The 12,521-nt window shown below is 45.9% G+C and overlaps 1 protein-coding gene across 1 annotated transcript in view; it reads left to right on the top strand.

Moving 5' to 3' along the window:
* PDPN (podoplanin) overlaps positions 206-12,521 on the top strand; it is a 35,336-nt gene continuing 23,020 nt past the window's right edge. Inside the window, exon 1 of the mRNA XM_005690821.3 lies at positions 206-543. Within this exon, the coding sequence (XP_005690878.1) occupies positions 477-543 (67 nt within the window). The 5' untranslated portion in view covers positions 206-476. The remainder of the gene's footprint in view (positions 544-12,521) is intronic.

The following is a 12,521-nucleotide window of genomic DNA, read 5'->3' as shown; positions in this document are numbered from 1 at the left end:
CCCAAAATCAATTATTGCATGCGCCCCCTTTCCCTCTTGTCGGGGAACAAATAGAAGCCAACTTTGCCGGGACCCATCTGCGGGTCCTAGCAGCACCCGCAGCTGTGGCCTTGTAACTTTAAACCTGGCCTGAGGTCATCGTTTTCGCGCTGGCCAAACACAGGCAGGGGGCGGTCCTAGCGAACCCGAGACTGGGACCACCTTAGCGCGCGGACTCTCCCCGCCCTCCTCGGGAGAGATAAATGCTGACTCCGACCCGAAAGTTACCAACTGCAAAGTTTGCTGCTTCTGCGGCTGTTGCGAGCGAAGGAACTTGGGGACCCCTCCCGTCCTGGGACTTTTGCTCCCCGCTTTCCAGGCCCCACTCTCGCGCTTCATCAAGGGAAGGCCCCTGGCTACGGAGCTTTTTCATCTTTCCCCAGCCCAGAAACTAGCTGCTCGGCCCCCCACCCCAAAGAACAAGTCAGCTAAGAAAAATGTGGAAGGTGCCAGTTCTGTTCTTCATTTTGGGAAGCGCATCGTTCTGGGTCCTGGCAGAAGGAGGTAAGGCCAGCGGGCGGAGCTCCCCGAGCAGCTAGCTGGTGGGGACAAGCGAGCCGGGACTTGTGGGTTGCCGGGCCCTGGAATGTGAGGTTGCCCGGGGGAGCAGTGTGCGTGCCGGAGTCTGGAGGCCCCGGGAGGAGAGACGGCGGCTTAGCCGGGGACAGGTCCCAGGCAAAGAGCTGAGCGGGGTGCCAGGGAAAGACCCCGAATCCACAGGTAGCAGGTGGGGAGCAGAGGGTCCCTTGAGAGCGACCCACCTCCTGCCAACCCTTGCTGGCTCCCGAGAGACAGATAGAAGGCTAGCAGCCAGGCGCCGTCCACCGGCGGCGCTGGGATTTTCTCCAGGGCTGTGTATTGGAGACATGCTCATGGCCTCAAGTACTGGCTCCATAGAATTGTGAGGGTCGGGGATGAGAGTGGGATATCCCTGTGCAGCGACGGCCTCCCTCTGGGGGCTGCCAGTCTGTAAGACAGCACGTTGGACACACTCAGGGCCGGATCAGTGGGGATTCGTTATCCTCTGTGGAGAGGATAGTGTGTGGGGGTAAGGACTGAACTGGAGGGTCCTGAGTGCACCAGTTTAATTTCCTTTGGGGCCACGTGTGGAACTTGGCCAACTGTGTCAATGACCGCATGTGGGTGACTCCTTAGACCTTCACTTCTCTAGATCTGAGAATGAGGACACTGCTTGCCCATCACTCTCATTATCTTCTCCTTCTTCCCTGTCTTCCTCTTGCCCCTTGCTGCTGTGTTGGTAACCTCCAGTCACATTGGTCAGTGTTTTCTTTTTCTTGGGTCTTTATTTTGATCTGTTTCCACTGTAGAACATAAGCTCCAGTGGACACAGCTATGTCTTCACCTTGATCTCCAGGGCCAAACAATATCCGGCCCTTAGTAGTTGCTCATTGAATATTAGTTGAAGTCATTGTAAGCTAACTAGGGATTTTTGGAGTTGAAGATTGAGGAAATGAAACTCTTTTACATTTTCCAAATTGAGGATGGAGGTAGGCCTGGAGCCAGAGGAATCCTGCTTGAAAGGAGGGGCTTGAAGGAGGCCTCCGCACGAAGACAATAATACCCAGCTCCAGGCCAGTGAGTGGTTCAGGGTGTGTTTCCCTGTGCGGCGCTGTCTGCTTCGTGGAGATTGAGGTGCTGTCTGTGCTGTGCGTGTGTGTGCAGTTGTGTCCAACTGTTTTGTCAGCCTATGGACTGTAAGCCAGCAGGCTCCTCTGTCCGTGGGATTTCCGAGGCAAGAATACTGGAGCAGGTTGCCATTTCCTCCTCAGGGGATCTTCCGGACTCAGGGATTGAACCCGAGTCTCCTGTATCTCTTGCACTAGCAGGCGGGTTCTTTACCCCTGTGCCATCTGGGTGAGAAGCCCTCTTTTTGCTAGGTGGTGAGCTATTCATGGCAGTCCTATCTTTGGAACTTCTCTCTCCAGAGCGACATACATGGCTCTGCATTTCAGTTACATTTCCTTTTTGGCCAGACTGCAAATGACACCATTTTGTGCTCAGCAGGGCAAGATGTGGGAGGCCCCCCAAACTGAGCCTTGTCCCAGCTCTGCTCAGGAAAGAGGGCCACTGGGTGGCATCCTCTCCCCTCCCCCAGCCTCCCCCTCTCCCCTGCAACCCTCTTGCCCCAGGGAGAGTTTAGCTGTAATTATCTTTAAGCCAATTCTGAATATCAAAGGTACTCCTAAAAAGAAGTAATAATAATTAAAAATAATAGTTGTGGCTGAAAAACCAGCCACTTCTAGTAATAGCAACTCGTTTGGGAAAGACTGAAGCACCCTGGCCCTGTCCCCCGGGGCTGTGTGTCAATGCGGAGTTACTAGGCTGCTGGTGAAGAGTTGAGGCCCAGGAGGGGTTTTGTCTGAGGATAATGAGCGAGGCAACTTGAATATGGATGAATAACTTCTTTGAGCTGAGCCATTGTGGGCTCTTGTCGGGGAGCTAAACTAGGGGTAATTATGGTGATGAATTTTATTATCCTTCTCTTAGGAGTCTACTCCCTACTGGGCTTCCCTCTTCTAAAGTTATAATCTGGTTCAGTTGTACAATCTCGTCCTCTGGGTTGAGATGTCCTCTGGGTCTCTTGAGATGTTAGTGGATTTAAAGGAGCTCAGTGGTCCACACATCTGGCATATTCCTCCACTGTCAGGCCCCACCTTCACTCTGAACTTTCATCTAAGACATGTACACAGGCCGCTCCATGAGATCGTTTATTTCGTGAAATTCTGCAGGCTGCTGCTTCCTGAAAACCCACATGTGCTTTTTCCCGGACCAGTCCACCCAGGATTAATCATGCTGTGAACAAATTTCCCTGTGCTTTCCCCAAAACTCTTGGCAGTTTCGGAGGCTTGCAGTTGCTAAGAGTTTTGTTGCGCTTAAGGTATCTCAGGTCTGTTAGAACCTTCTCGAGGGAGGCTCTGATGACACTGGCATGTGAGATCCAAGATAGCATTTAATATAGAAAAGCACGTTTCTAAAAAGTATCCTCGCGTGAGAAGGCTAAACTGGGACATGGCAAGAGGGAGGAACCCAGGCTGATCAGAGGTAGGCGGTGGGGAGTAAGTCTATACCGAGAATTACAAGGACCCCCAGCCTTGGCATGAAGGTGGATGGTGTGACCGAGCGAGAGGGACACCACCTCTCTCCCATGCCCATCTCCCACCACATGCCAGGAATGTCACGGTTCCCTCATTAAATCATCATGCATCCTTGAATTATACATTATTATCTTCAAAATATGCCAGATTCCAAAAACAGGCCTAACTCCAAACCTCATGCTTTTTGTTTTCAAACCTGCATTACATATTGGGGGGGAAAAAAAAGGTTGAACTTGAAATTAAAGGTTAACCTTGCTTTAAACTCCTTAAACATGAAAACAAAAAAATTTCAAGGTATATAATGTTCTTTACATTTAATACCTACCGTAATATTCCTTTTAGAATGAAAATGTCGCAGTGCATTACAATAGGATTTGTTCATTCTTTCCCCAAATAGAAACTCAGCGCCTCCTGATATGCTGGATACGAAACTCTAAGCACTTTTGAGGAAGGCACACCTAACATAAAGCATAGCACTTCAGTCCTTACCAGCAAAATGATGAACGTGTGCTTTAAATTCCACTGGCTTATCTGAATATTTGTCATATTTCTGGCTTCCAAGAACAGGCGTGCCAGGTTACAGCTTGTGGAAATATTACGGGGGAGGATGTTGAGAGAGGAGAGGCTCATATACCCTTGTGAGACTTAAAGAAGTTAAATCAACTCCTGTAAGGCTCTCCAAGGACCCTCCCACTCCTTGGGCATTCCAAATACTCAGTGAGAGTGTTTTGTTGGGAGAGAATCAAATGAGTGGGGTCATCGGGTGGGCTACAGAGATAAATTTTGGGATTCCCACAGGGGTGAGCAAAAGAGATAAAACACCTTTTCAAAAAATTAAATATTTATTTTTTGGCTGCGCTGGGTCCGTTGCTGGTCCCTAATTTCTGGACTAGGCTTTTCTCTAGTTGAGGTGAGCTGAGGGCCACTCCCTAGTTACGGTGCACAGGCTTCTCTGTGCAGTGGCTTCTCTTGTTGCGGAGCACGGGCTGTGCGGTGAGCAGGCTTCAGCAGTTGCAACACGTGGGCTCAGTAGTTGCAGCCCCCGTGCTCTGTAGTTGTGGCGCACGGGCCTAGTTGCTCTGCGGCTTGTGGGACCTTCCCAGATCAGGGATCGAACTGCATTAGCAAGCTGATTCATTACCACCGTGCCGCCAGGAAAGCCCTAAAAGCACCTTTTGATTGGAGTTCTGAATCCTTTCCCTACTGATTTCTTAAAGCCTTGGGGGAAAGGGAAGTGATAGGGCATTTTATCTGAGGGTTATGAGATGGAGCCAGGTTAGGGAGCAACTGGAATTCTGCCACCTTCATCCAAGGCAGGAAACCAAGGTGACAGTTTTCCTTCCCTCGAGACTCACCCCAGTGCCCACCAGCCCGCCTACTCCTGGCAGCCAGTCCAGGGCAAGCGTTCCCTGGAGCTCCAATGGGTGGGGACGGATGGGTTTTCCCGATTTTTCACCTGGCCCAGTGCCTTTGCCTCAGGAACTGCTCGGAGGAGATGGGTTTAATCCTCTGAGGGAAATTTGTAGATCTGGCCACCTCATATACCTACTTGTCTGAGGAGCTGCACGCTGAAATTGTTAGGGCAACACTAAATTTTATATGGGGGCGGGGAACCCCATAAACACAAAAACAACAAATTTAGCAATAGCATAATCACCTTTCTGGAAGGTGACCTCTGTCCAGAGGGTCAGGGTTCCAGACAGTAAAGAGAGAATGTCACTGAGCCCTGGGGGAATGGAAATAATTGTCACTGTTACATTTGTAGCAGATAGGGAAGGGCCTCTAGAAGATGCGTCAACATTACTAATGAGAGTATTTCCGTAATTCATCACACTGTCTTCATCTGAGTGTTGAAACATGACTTACTTAAGCAAAATTGTGATCCAATGAATGGTATCCTGCCTGGAGGAGTTTGTCTGCCTAGAATCTAGATGGGGAGGGGAAAGGAGTAAGGACTAGATGATGTGAAACTTGTCCCCCCTGAGGAATGCGTTTAGTTAAATATTCACTGAGTAACTTCGCTGTGAGTCGGGCAAGGTAAACGGTATCCTTGCTAATGGCTACTGTAAGGTATCCTGTCTGGTGGCTGAAGGGCTTCTGGTCTCAGTCCAAGTGCCCCTCGGGCTGTTCTGTCACAGCCTGGAAATGTATTCCCCCCACATGGCCTTAGTCTTTGTTCTGTGTGCCCCAGACAGCATTTCAGGTATTTCACTCTTGAGAAGGGCATGCCTCGGGTAACAAATGTGGGTAGAGACCATTGAAGAACTATTTCCCTATCTAGGTAAGCTATTTGAATTCCTGGACTCATAAGAGCATGACTAGGGAGATCAGTCCTGGGTGTTCACTGGAAGCATTGACGCTGAAGCTGAAACTCCAGTACTTTGGCCACCTGATGCGAAGAACTGACTCATTGGAAAAGACTCTGATGCTGGGAGGGATTGGGGGCAGGAGGAGAAGGGGACGACAGAGGATGAGATGGCTGGATGGCATCACTGACTTGATGGACATGAGTTTGAGTGAACTCCGGGAGTTGGTGATGGACAGGGAGGCCTGGCGTGCTGTGATTCATGGGGTCGCAGAGTCGGACATGACTGAGCGACTGAACTGAACTGAGGGAGAAAGGATTTCATCTGCTCTAGATCACCCTATAATAAAATTAAATTTCTGAATCTGTATAACTAAAGGAACTAGATTCTGGATGTGTGATGTTCACAGCATTAACTATATATTAGCACTGAAATGTGAAAGTGTTAGTTGCTCAGTAATGTCTGGCTCTTTGTGACCCCATGGACTGGAGCCCAGTAGGCTCCTCTGTCCATGGGATTTCCCAGGCAAAAATACTGGAATGGGTAGCCATTCCCTTCTCCAGGGGAATCTTTCCAACCCAGAGATCAAACTCAGAGATCTAACCCTGCATTGCAGGCAGATTCTTTACCATCAGAGCCATCAGGGAAACCCAGTAACTGGATGTTATTTTTGTTCAGTTGCCCAGTTGTGTCTGACTCTTTGCGACCCCATGGACTGTAGCATGGGGTCTCCCTGTCCCTCAACATCTCAGGAGTTTGCCCAAGTTCGTATTCATTGCATTGGTGACACTGTCCAGCCATCTCATCCTCTGATACCCTTTTCTCCTTCTGCCCTCGATCTTTCCCAGCATCAGGGACTTTTCCAATGAGTCAGCTGTTTGTATCAGATGACCAAAATACTGGAGCTTCAGCTTCAGCATCAGTCCTTCCAGTGAGTATTCAGGGTTGATATCCCGTAAGATTGACTGGTTTGATGTCCTTGCTGTCCAAGAGACTATCAGGAATCTTCTCCAGCACACAGTTCGAAGACCTCAGTTCTTTGGTGTTCTGCCTTCTTTACCGACCAGTTCTCACAACCCTATGTGACCACTGGGAAGACTATAGCCTGACTATACAGATCTTTGTTGGCAGAGTAGCGTCTCTGCTTTTCAACACACCATCTAGGTTGATCATCACTTTCCTGCCCCAAAGTAACCGTTTTCTGATTTCATGGCTACAGTCACCGTCTGCAGTGATTTTGGAGCCCAAGAAGAGGAAATCTGTCACTACTTCCACCTTTTCCCCGCTTCTATTTCGTATGCAATAATGGGGCCAGATGCCATGATCTTAGTTTTGTTTTGTTTTTTAATATATTTAGTCTTAAGCCTGCTCTTTCATTCTCCTCCTTCACCCTCTTCAAGAAGCTCTTTAGTTCCTCCTCACTTTGTGCCATTAGAGTGGTATTATCTGCATATCTGAGGTTGTTGATGTTTCTCGTCTCTTAGTTCCAGCTTGTAACTCATCCAGCCCAGCATTTCTCATGATGTGTTCAGCGTATAGGTTAAACAAACAGGGTGACAGCAGATAGCCCTGTCACACTTCTTTCTCAATCTTGAACCAATCAGTTGTTCCATACAGGGTTCTAACTATATGGATAGTTATATATAATATATATATTATATAACTATATAATAACATTTTGTGTGTGTGTGTGTGTGTCCTGTGCTCAGTTGTGTCCCACTCTTTGGGACTCCATGGACTATAGTCTGCCAGGCTTCTCTGTTCATGGAATTTTCCAGGCAAGAATATTGGTGTGGGTTGCCATTTCCTCCTCCAGGGGTTCTTCCTGACCCAGGGATCAAACCCGCTTCTCTTGAGTCTCATGCTTGGCAGGCAGATTCTTTATCCCTGCCTCACCTAGGAAGTGAATGCTTAGTGTCAAGCACTTTGCAAGCCCTACTTCATTTAATCCATCCAACATAACTTGAAGATAGGAATTATTTGTATTTTATAGATAGGTAAAGAGGATCAGAGAGGGTCAGTAACTTACACACAGACACAGAGCTAGTAAATAACAGTGGTGAGATTTGATTCCAGGCGGTCCAACCCCAGAACCCACGTTGCTAAACATTCAGCACAACAGCCAGCTATTCTTAGATTTAAGCTGCCAAGGACTCTCAGAGTTGCCAGCCAGTTGATTTCTTCAAGCAACTTTTACAGCAATAACATCAGTTATTTGTTAGATACGTGATTCAGATTGGATAACTAGACTGATATTGGGGTACCTAGTTAAAGGACATAATCCCTGTCCCCATAAGCGTTTATAGAGCACATATCTTAATAAGAGTTAGAAAGGAGTCATACATGGGACTGCAGTTCACACAGAGAGGCAAGGCAGATGCGTGTGACGCATATGAATAAGACCAGAAAAGGTGGTGTGAAATGGCATGTCCTGTGTGACGCACAGCATTACCAGATGCAGGTTTGGAGATGAGATTCTTGTGGGCCTTGGGAACTGGAAAAACCCTTCGGAGGAGGATGGGACTTGATCTTGGCTGTAAAAAATGGTGGGGTTAGTTGGACAGGGTGGTAGGGAAGGGCATTGTAGGCAGGAAGGAATGCTCAAGCAAATGCACAGAAATTAGAACGATCTGGAGTTTGTGTGGGAAAACGTATGGGCATCTAGGGCTGGGAAGAGCCATGGAGGCTGGCTGGAGTCAAGGCTGTCGAGTTGGGGGATTGCAGGAAATCTGTTGAGAGAAGGCTGAATCCAAGGTGAGTGTAAGCTAACCCTTTTTCTGTAGGTAATAGTCAAATGGGAGCAGAGTGGGCCATGAATAGTGGCTGTCGGGGGACATGTGATGATAAGGGCACCACATGGGATTGAATCTAGTTTATGGGGGGGACTAGTCTGGGGGGAAAGGGAGAATCAGGAGGTAAAGAGACTAAGTGTAATGACAACACACGGGAGAGTGAGAGCAGATTTGGGGGAATAAGAGCCAGCAAGACTTAGAGCACAGTATTTCCCCAGGTTTCTTTTTTTTTTGGCCTTGCTGCATGCAGGCTTCCTCTAATTGTGTCTAGCGGGGGCGACTCTGTCGCAGTGCACGGGCTTCTCGTTGCAGGCAACATGTGGGATCTTCCTGGACCAGGGATCAAACCCATGTCTCCCGCACTGGTAGGCGGATTCTTATTCTCTGCCACCAAGCATCCTCCAGGTTTCTTATTATTCTTTCCTCATTTCCTGATTTCTTATTCACATCTTATAACATTCATCACTATATTAAAATTTTTATTGATATGTAATTCTCATGTTATAAAATTAACCCCTTTAGAATAGACAGTCCAATGGGTTTTAGTACATTCAGAGTTGTACAGCCATCACCACTGTCAGTTTTAAAATATTTTTTCACCCCTTCCTCCAAAACCGCAAACCATTAGCAGTTGACCCCATGTCCCTCCATTTCCCCCAGCAACCACTAATCTCCTCTCTGTCTTTATGAGTTTGCTTATTTTAGATATTTCATATAAATGTCATCATATAGTATGTGGTACTTTGTGTCTGGTTTCTTTTACTTAGCATGGTGTTTCAAGGATTATGCATTTGTAGCATGAGTCTGAATTTCATTCCTTTTTATAGCTGAATAATACTCCATGGTGTGGCTAATACTGCATTTTGCTTATCCATTCATCCATGGATGGACATTTGGGTTGTTTCCACTTTGGGGTTATTATGAATAATGCTGCTATAAACATTCATGTACAAGTCTTTGTATGGACATATGTTTTCATTTCTCTCAAGGATACACCTAGGAATAGAATTGCTGGGTCATATGGTAGGTCAGGGACTTCCCTGGTAGTTCAGATGGCTGATAGCTCAACTAGTAAAGAATCCACCTGCAATGCCAGAGACCCCAGTTTGATTCCTGGGTCAGAAAGATTCCCTGGAGAACAGAGAGGCTACCCACTCCAATATTCTTGGCTGGAGAATTCCATGGACAGATGAGCCTGACTGGCTACAGTCCATGGGGACACAAAGAGTAGGACATGACTGAGCAACTTTCACTTTTACAAGGTAGCTCTGGGCTTTCCAGGTGGCTCAGTGGTAAAAGAGTCCTGCAGTTTGGTAAACATGGGTTCGATCCCTGGATCTGGAAGATCCCCTGGAGGAGGAAATGGCAACCCACTCCAGTATTCTTGCCTGGAAAATCCCATGGACAGAGGAGCCTGACAGGCTATAGTGCAAATGGTTGCAAAGAACCAGACATGACTGAGTGACTATGTACACACACACACACACACACACACACACACACACACACTGTAGCTCTTTGTTTAACATTTTGTTGTTGTTCAGTCACTCAGTCACGTCTGACTCTTTGCAACCCCATGGACTGCAGCACCCCAGGCTCCTCTGTCCTTCACCGTCTCCCGGAGCTTGCTCAAACTCGTGTCCATTGAGTCAGTGATGCCATCCAGCCATCTCATCCTCTGTTGTCCTCTTCTGCCTTCAATCTTTCCCAGCATCATTTTCTAATGAGTCGGCTCTTCACATCAGGTGGCCAAAATATAGGAGCTTCAGCTTCAGTTTCAGTCCTTCCAATGAATATTCAGGCCTGATTTCCTTTAGGATTGACTGGTTTGCTCTCCTTGCTGGCCAAGGGACTCCCAAGAGTCTTCTTCAGCACCACAGTTCTAAGGCATCAATTCTTCAGTTACCAATTATCTTTTTGAGGAACTGCCAAACTGTTTTCCAAAGTGGTTCCATTTTACACTCCTACCAACAGTACAGAAAGTTCCAATTTCTCTATATCCTTGCCAAATCTTGTTATTTCCCATTTGGTTGAGTGGTTTGTTTGTTTTTTTAAAATTGTAGATATCCTAATGGGTATGAAGTGGTATCTAATTATAATTTTGATTTGCATGGCCCTAATGTCCAGTGACATTGTACAGCTTTTCATGTGCTTAAAGACCATTTATATATCTTTGAAGAAGTGTCTAATCTTGTTTTCTAGTTTTAAAATGAAGTCATTTTTTATTGTTTAATTCTGTATGTATTAATATTTTGGGTACTAAACCTTTATTGGACATAAGAATTGTGAGCATTTCTCCCACTTTGTGAGTTGGCTTTTCAATCTCTTGATAGCATTCACTAAAGCACAAATTTTAAAAACTGATGAAGTCCAATTTATCTATTTTTTATTTTGTTGCCTCTACTTTTGGTATTTTATCTAGGAAGCCATTTCCTAATCCAAGGTCACAAAGATTTAATCTTATATATCCTTCCAACAATTGTATAGTTGTAGCTCTTACATTGAGGTGTATGATTCATTTGAAATTAATTTTAATGAATTAATCATGGTGTGAAATAGAGGTCCAACTCCATTCTTTTGCATGAAGAAGGCCAGTTGTCCCAATACCATTCGGTTGAAAAGATGATTCTTTTCACTGAATTAACTTGATACCTTTGTCAGAATGTTTGCCCATAACACATGTACCCCGATGTTCATTGCAGAACTATCTACAATAGCCAGGACGTGGAAGCAACCTAGATGTCCATCGACAGATGAATGGATAAAGAAGTTGTAGTGAGCGACTTCACTTTCACTTTTCACTTGCATGCATTGGAGAAGGAAATGGCAACCCACTCCAGTGTTCTTGCCTGGAGAATCCCAGGGACGGGGGAGCCTGATGGGCTGCCATCTATGGGGTCGCACAGAGTCGGACACGACTGAAGCGACTTAGCAGCAGCAGCAGTGTATATATATACACATATACATATGATGCAATATTACTCAGCCAAAAAATGAATGAATTTGAGTCAGTTCTAGTGAGGTGGATAAACCTAGATCATATTATTCAGAGTGAAATAAGTCAGAGAAAAACAAATATCATGTATTAATGCATATGTATGAAATCTAAAATATCATGTATTAATGCATATGTATGAAATCTAGAAAAATGGTACTGATGAACCTATTTGCAGGGCAGGCATGGAGATAGGAAATAGACTTGTAAACACAATGGGAGAAAGAGAGGATGGGACAAATTGAGAGAGTAGCAGTGAAACACGTAATTGCCGTATGTAAAATAGATAGCTAGTGGGAAGTAGCTGTATAACATGGGGGGCTTAACCCAATGCTCTTTGACAACCCAGAGGGTTGGGATGGGGGATTGGTGGGAGGGAAGATCAAGAAGGTCGGGACATATCTATGCTTACGACTGATTCACATTGTCCTATGGCTGAAGCCAACACAACATTGTAAATCAATTATCCTTCAGTTAAAAATAAATTTAAAAAATCACTTTCCCAGAAATATGTGGGTTTATTTCTGGACTCTCAATTTGATTCTATTGGCTTATACATCTATCTCTATGCCAGTACCACATGGTGCTGACTCTGTAGTAGTACAGGAGTACTATATACTACAGTAATAGTACTTACTCTTTGTAGTAAGTTTTGAAATTGAGAAGTGTTAGTCCTCCTCTTAATTCTTTTTCAAATCACTCTGGCTGTTCTTACCACTGTACTTGAATTGTCTGATATATCTCTCTCACTCCTTAGAGAAGAGAGGCGGACCCGTCTTATTCTGCACTTAAAAGAACATATGGTTGGTAAAAACGTTTGGCAGGAGGAAAAGGGAAGAAACCCAGCCTTTTGGCAGGAATGACAAGAAGGCAGGTGATAGAAATCAGATTGGAGGGATGAGAGATAAGGAACCAATTTGATGAGAAAGAACATTAAGTTATGCAAAGTCTTATAGACACAGTGAGGTTGAGGTACTGGTAAGACATCTAGTCTGATGGGTTCCTGGAGAGAAACTCAGCTAAAATGGCACAGAAATAATAAGCCTCACTTTGCTGCCTGAATTCCCCATTCATCTGAACAAGGGGAAGAAGATGGCAAAGAGGGTCAGATGAGATCCCCTCTAACTAAGAGTATTATTTTTAAAAAATTTTACCAAAGCACACTTCAAACTCCCAAACCAGGCTTCAGATCAAGGCCAAGGGCAGTCAGTGGAAACACAGCCACATCCTGTACATTCCTGGAGGGCCTCATCCTCCTAGGCTCACAGCTGAG

This window comes from Capra hircus, chromosome 16 (assembly GCF_001704415.2).
Source record: "Capra hircus breed San Clemente chromosome 16, ASM170441v1, whole genome shotgun sequence".
Taxonomy (NCBI): Eukaryota; Metazoa; Chordata; class Mammalia; order Artiodactyla; family Bovidae; genus Capra; species Capra hircus.
Note: the sequence above shows the minus strand (reverse complement) of the source record. Positions and strands in the feature narration are given on the sequence as shown.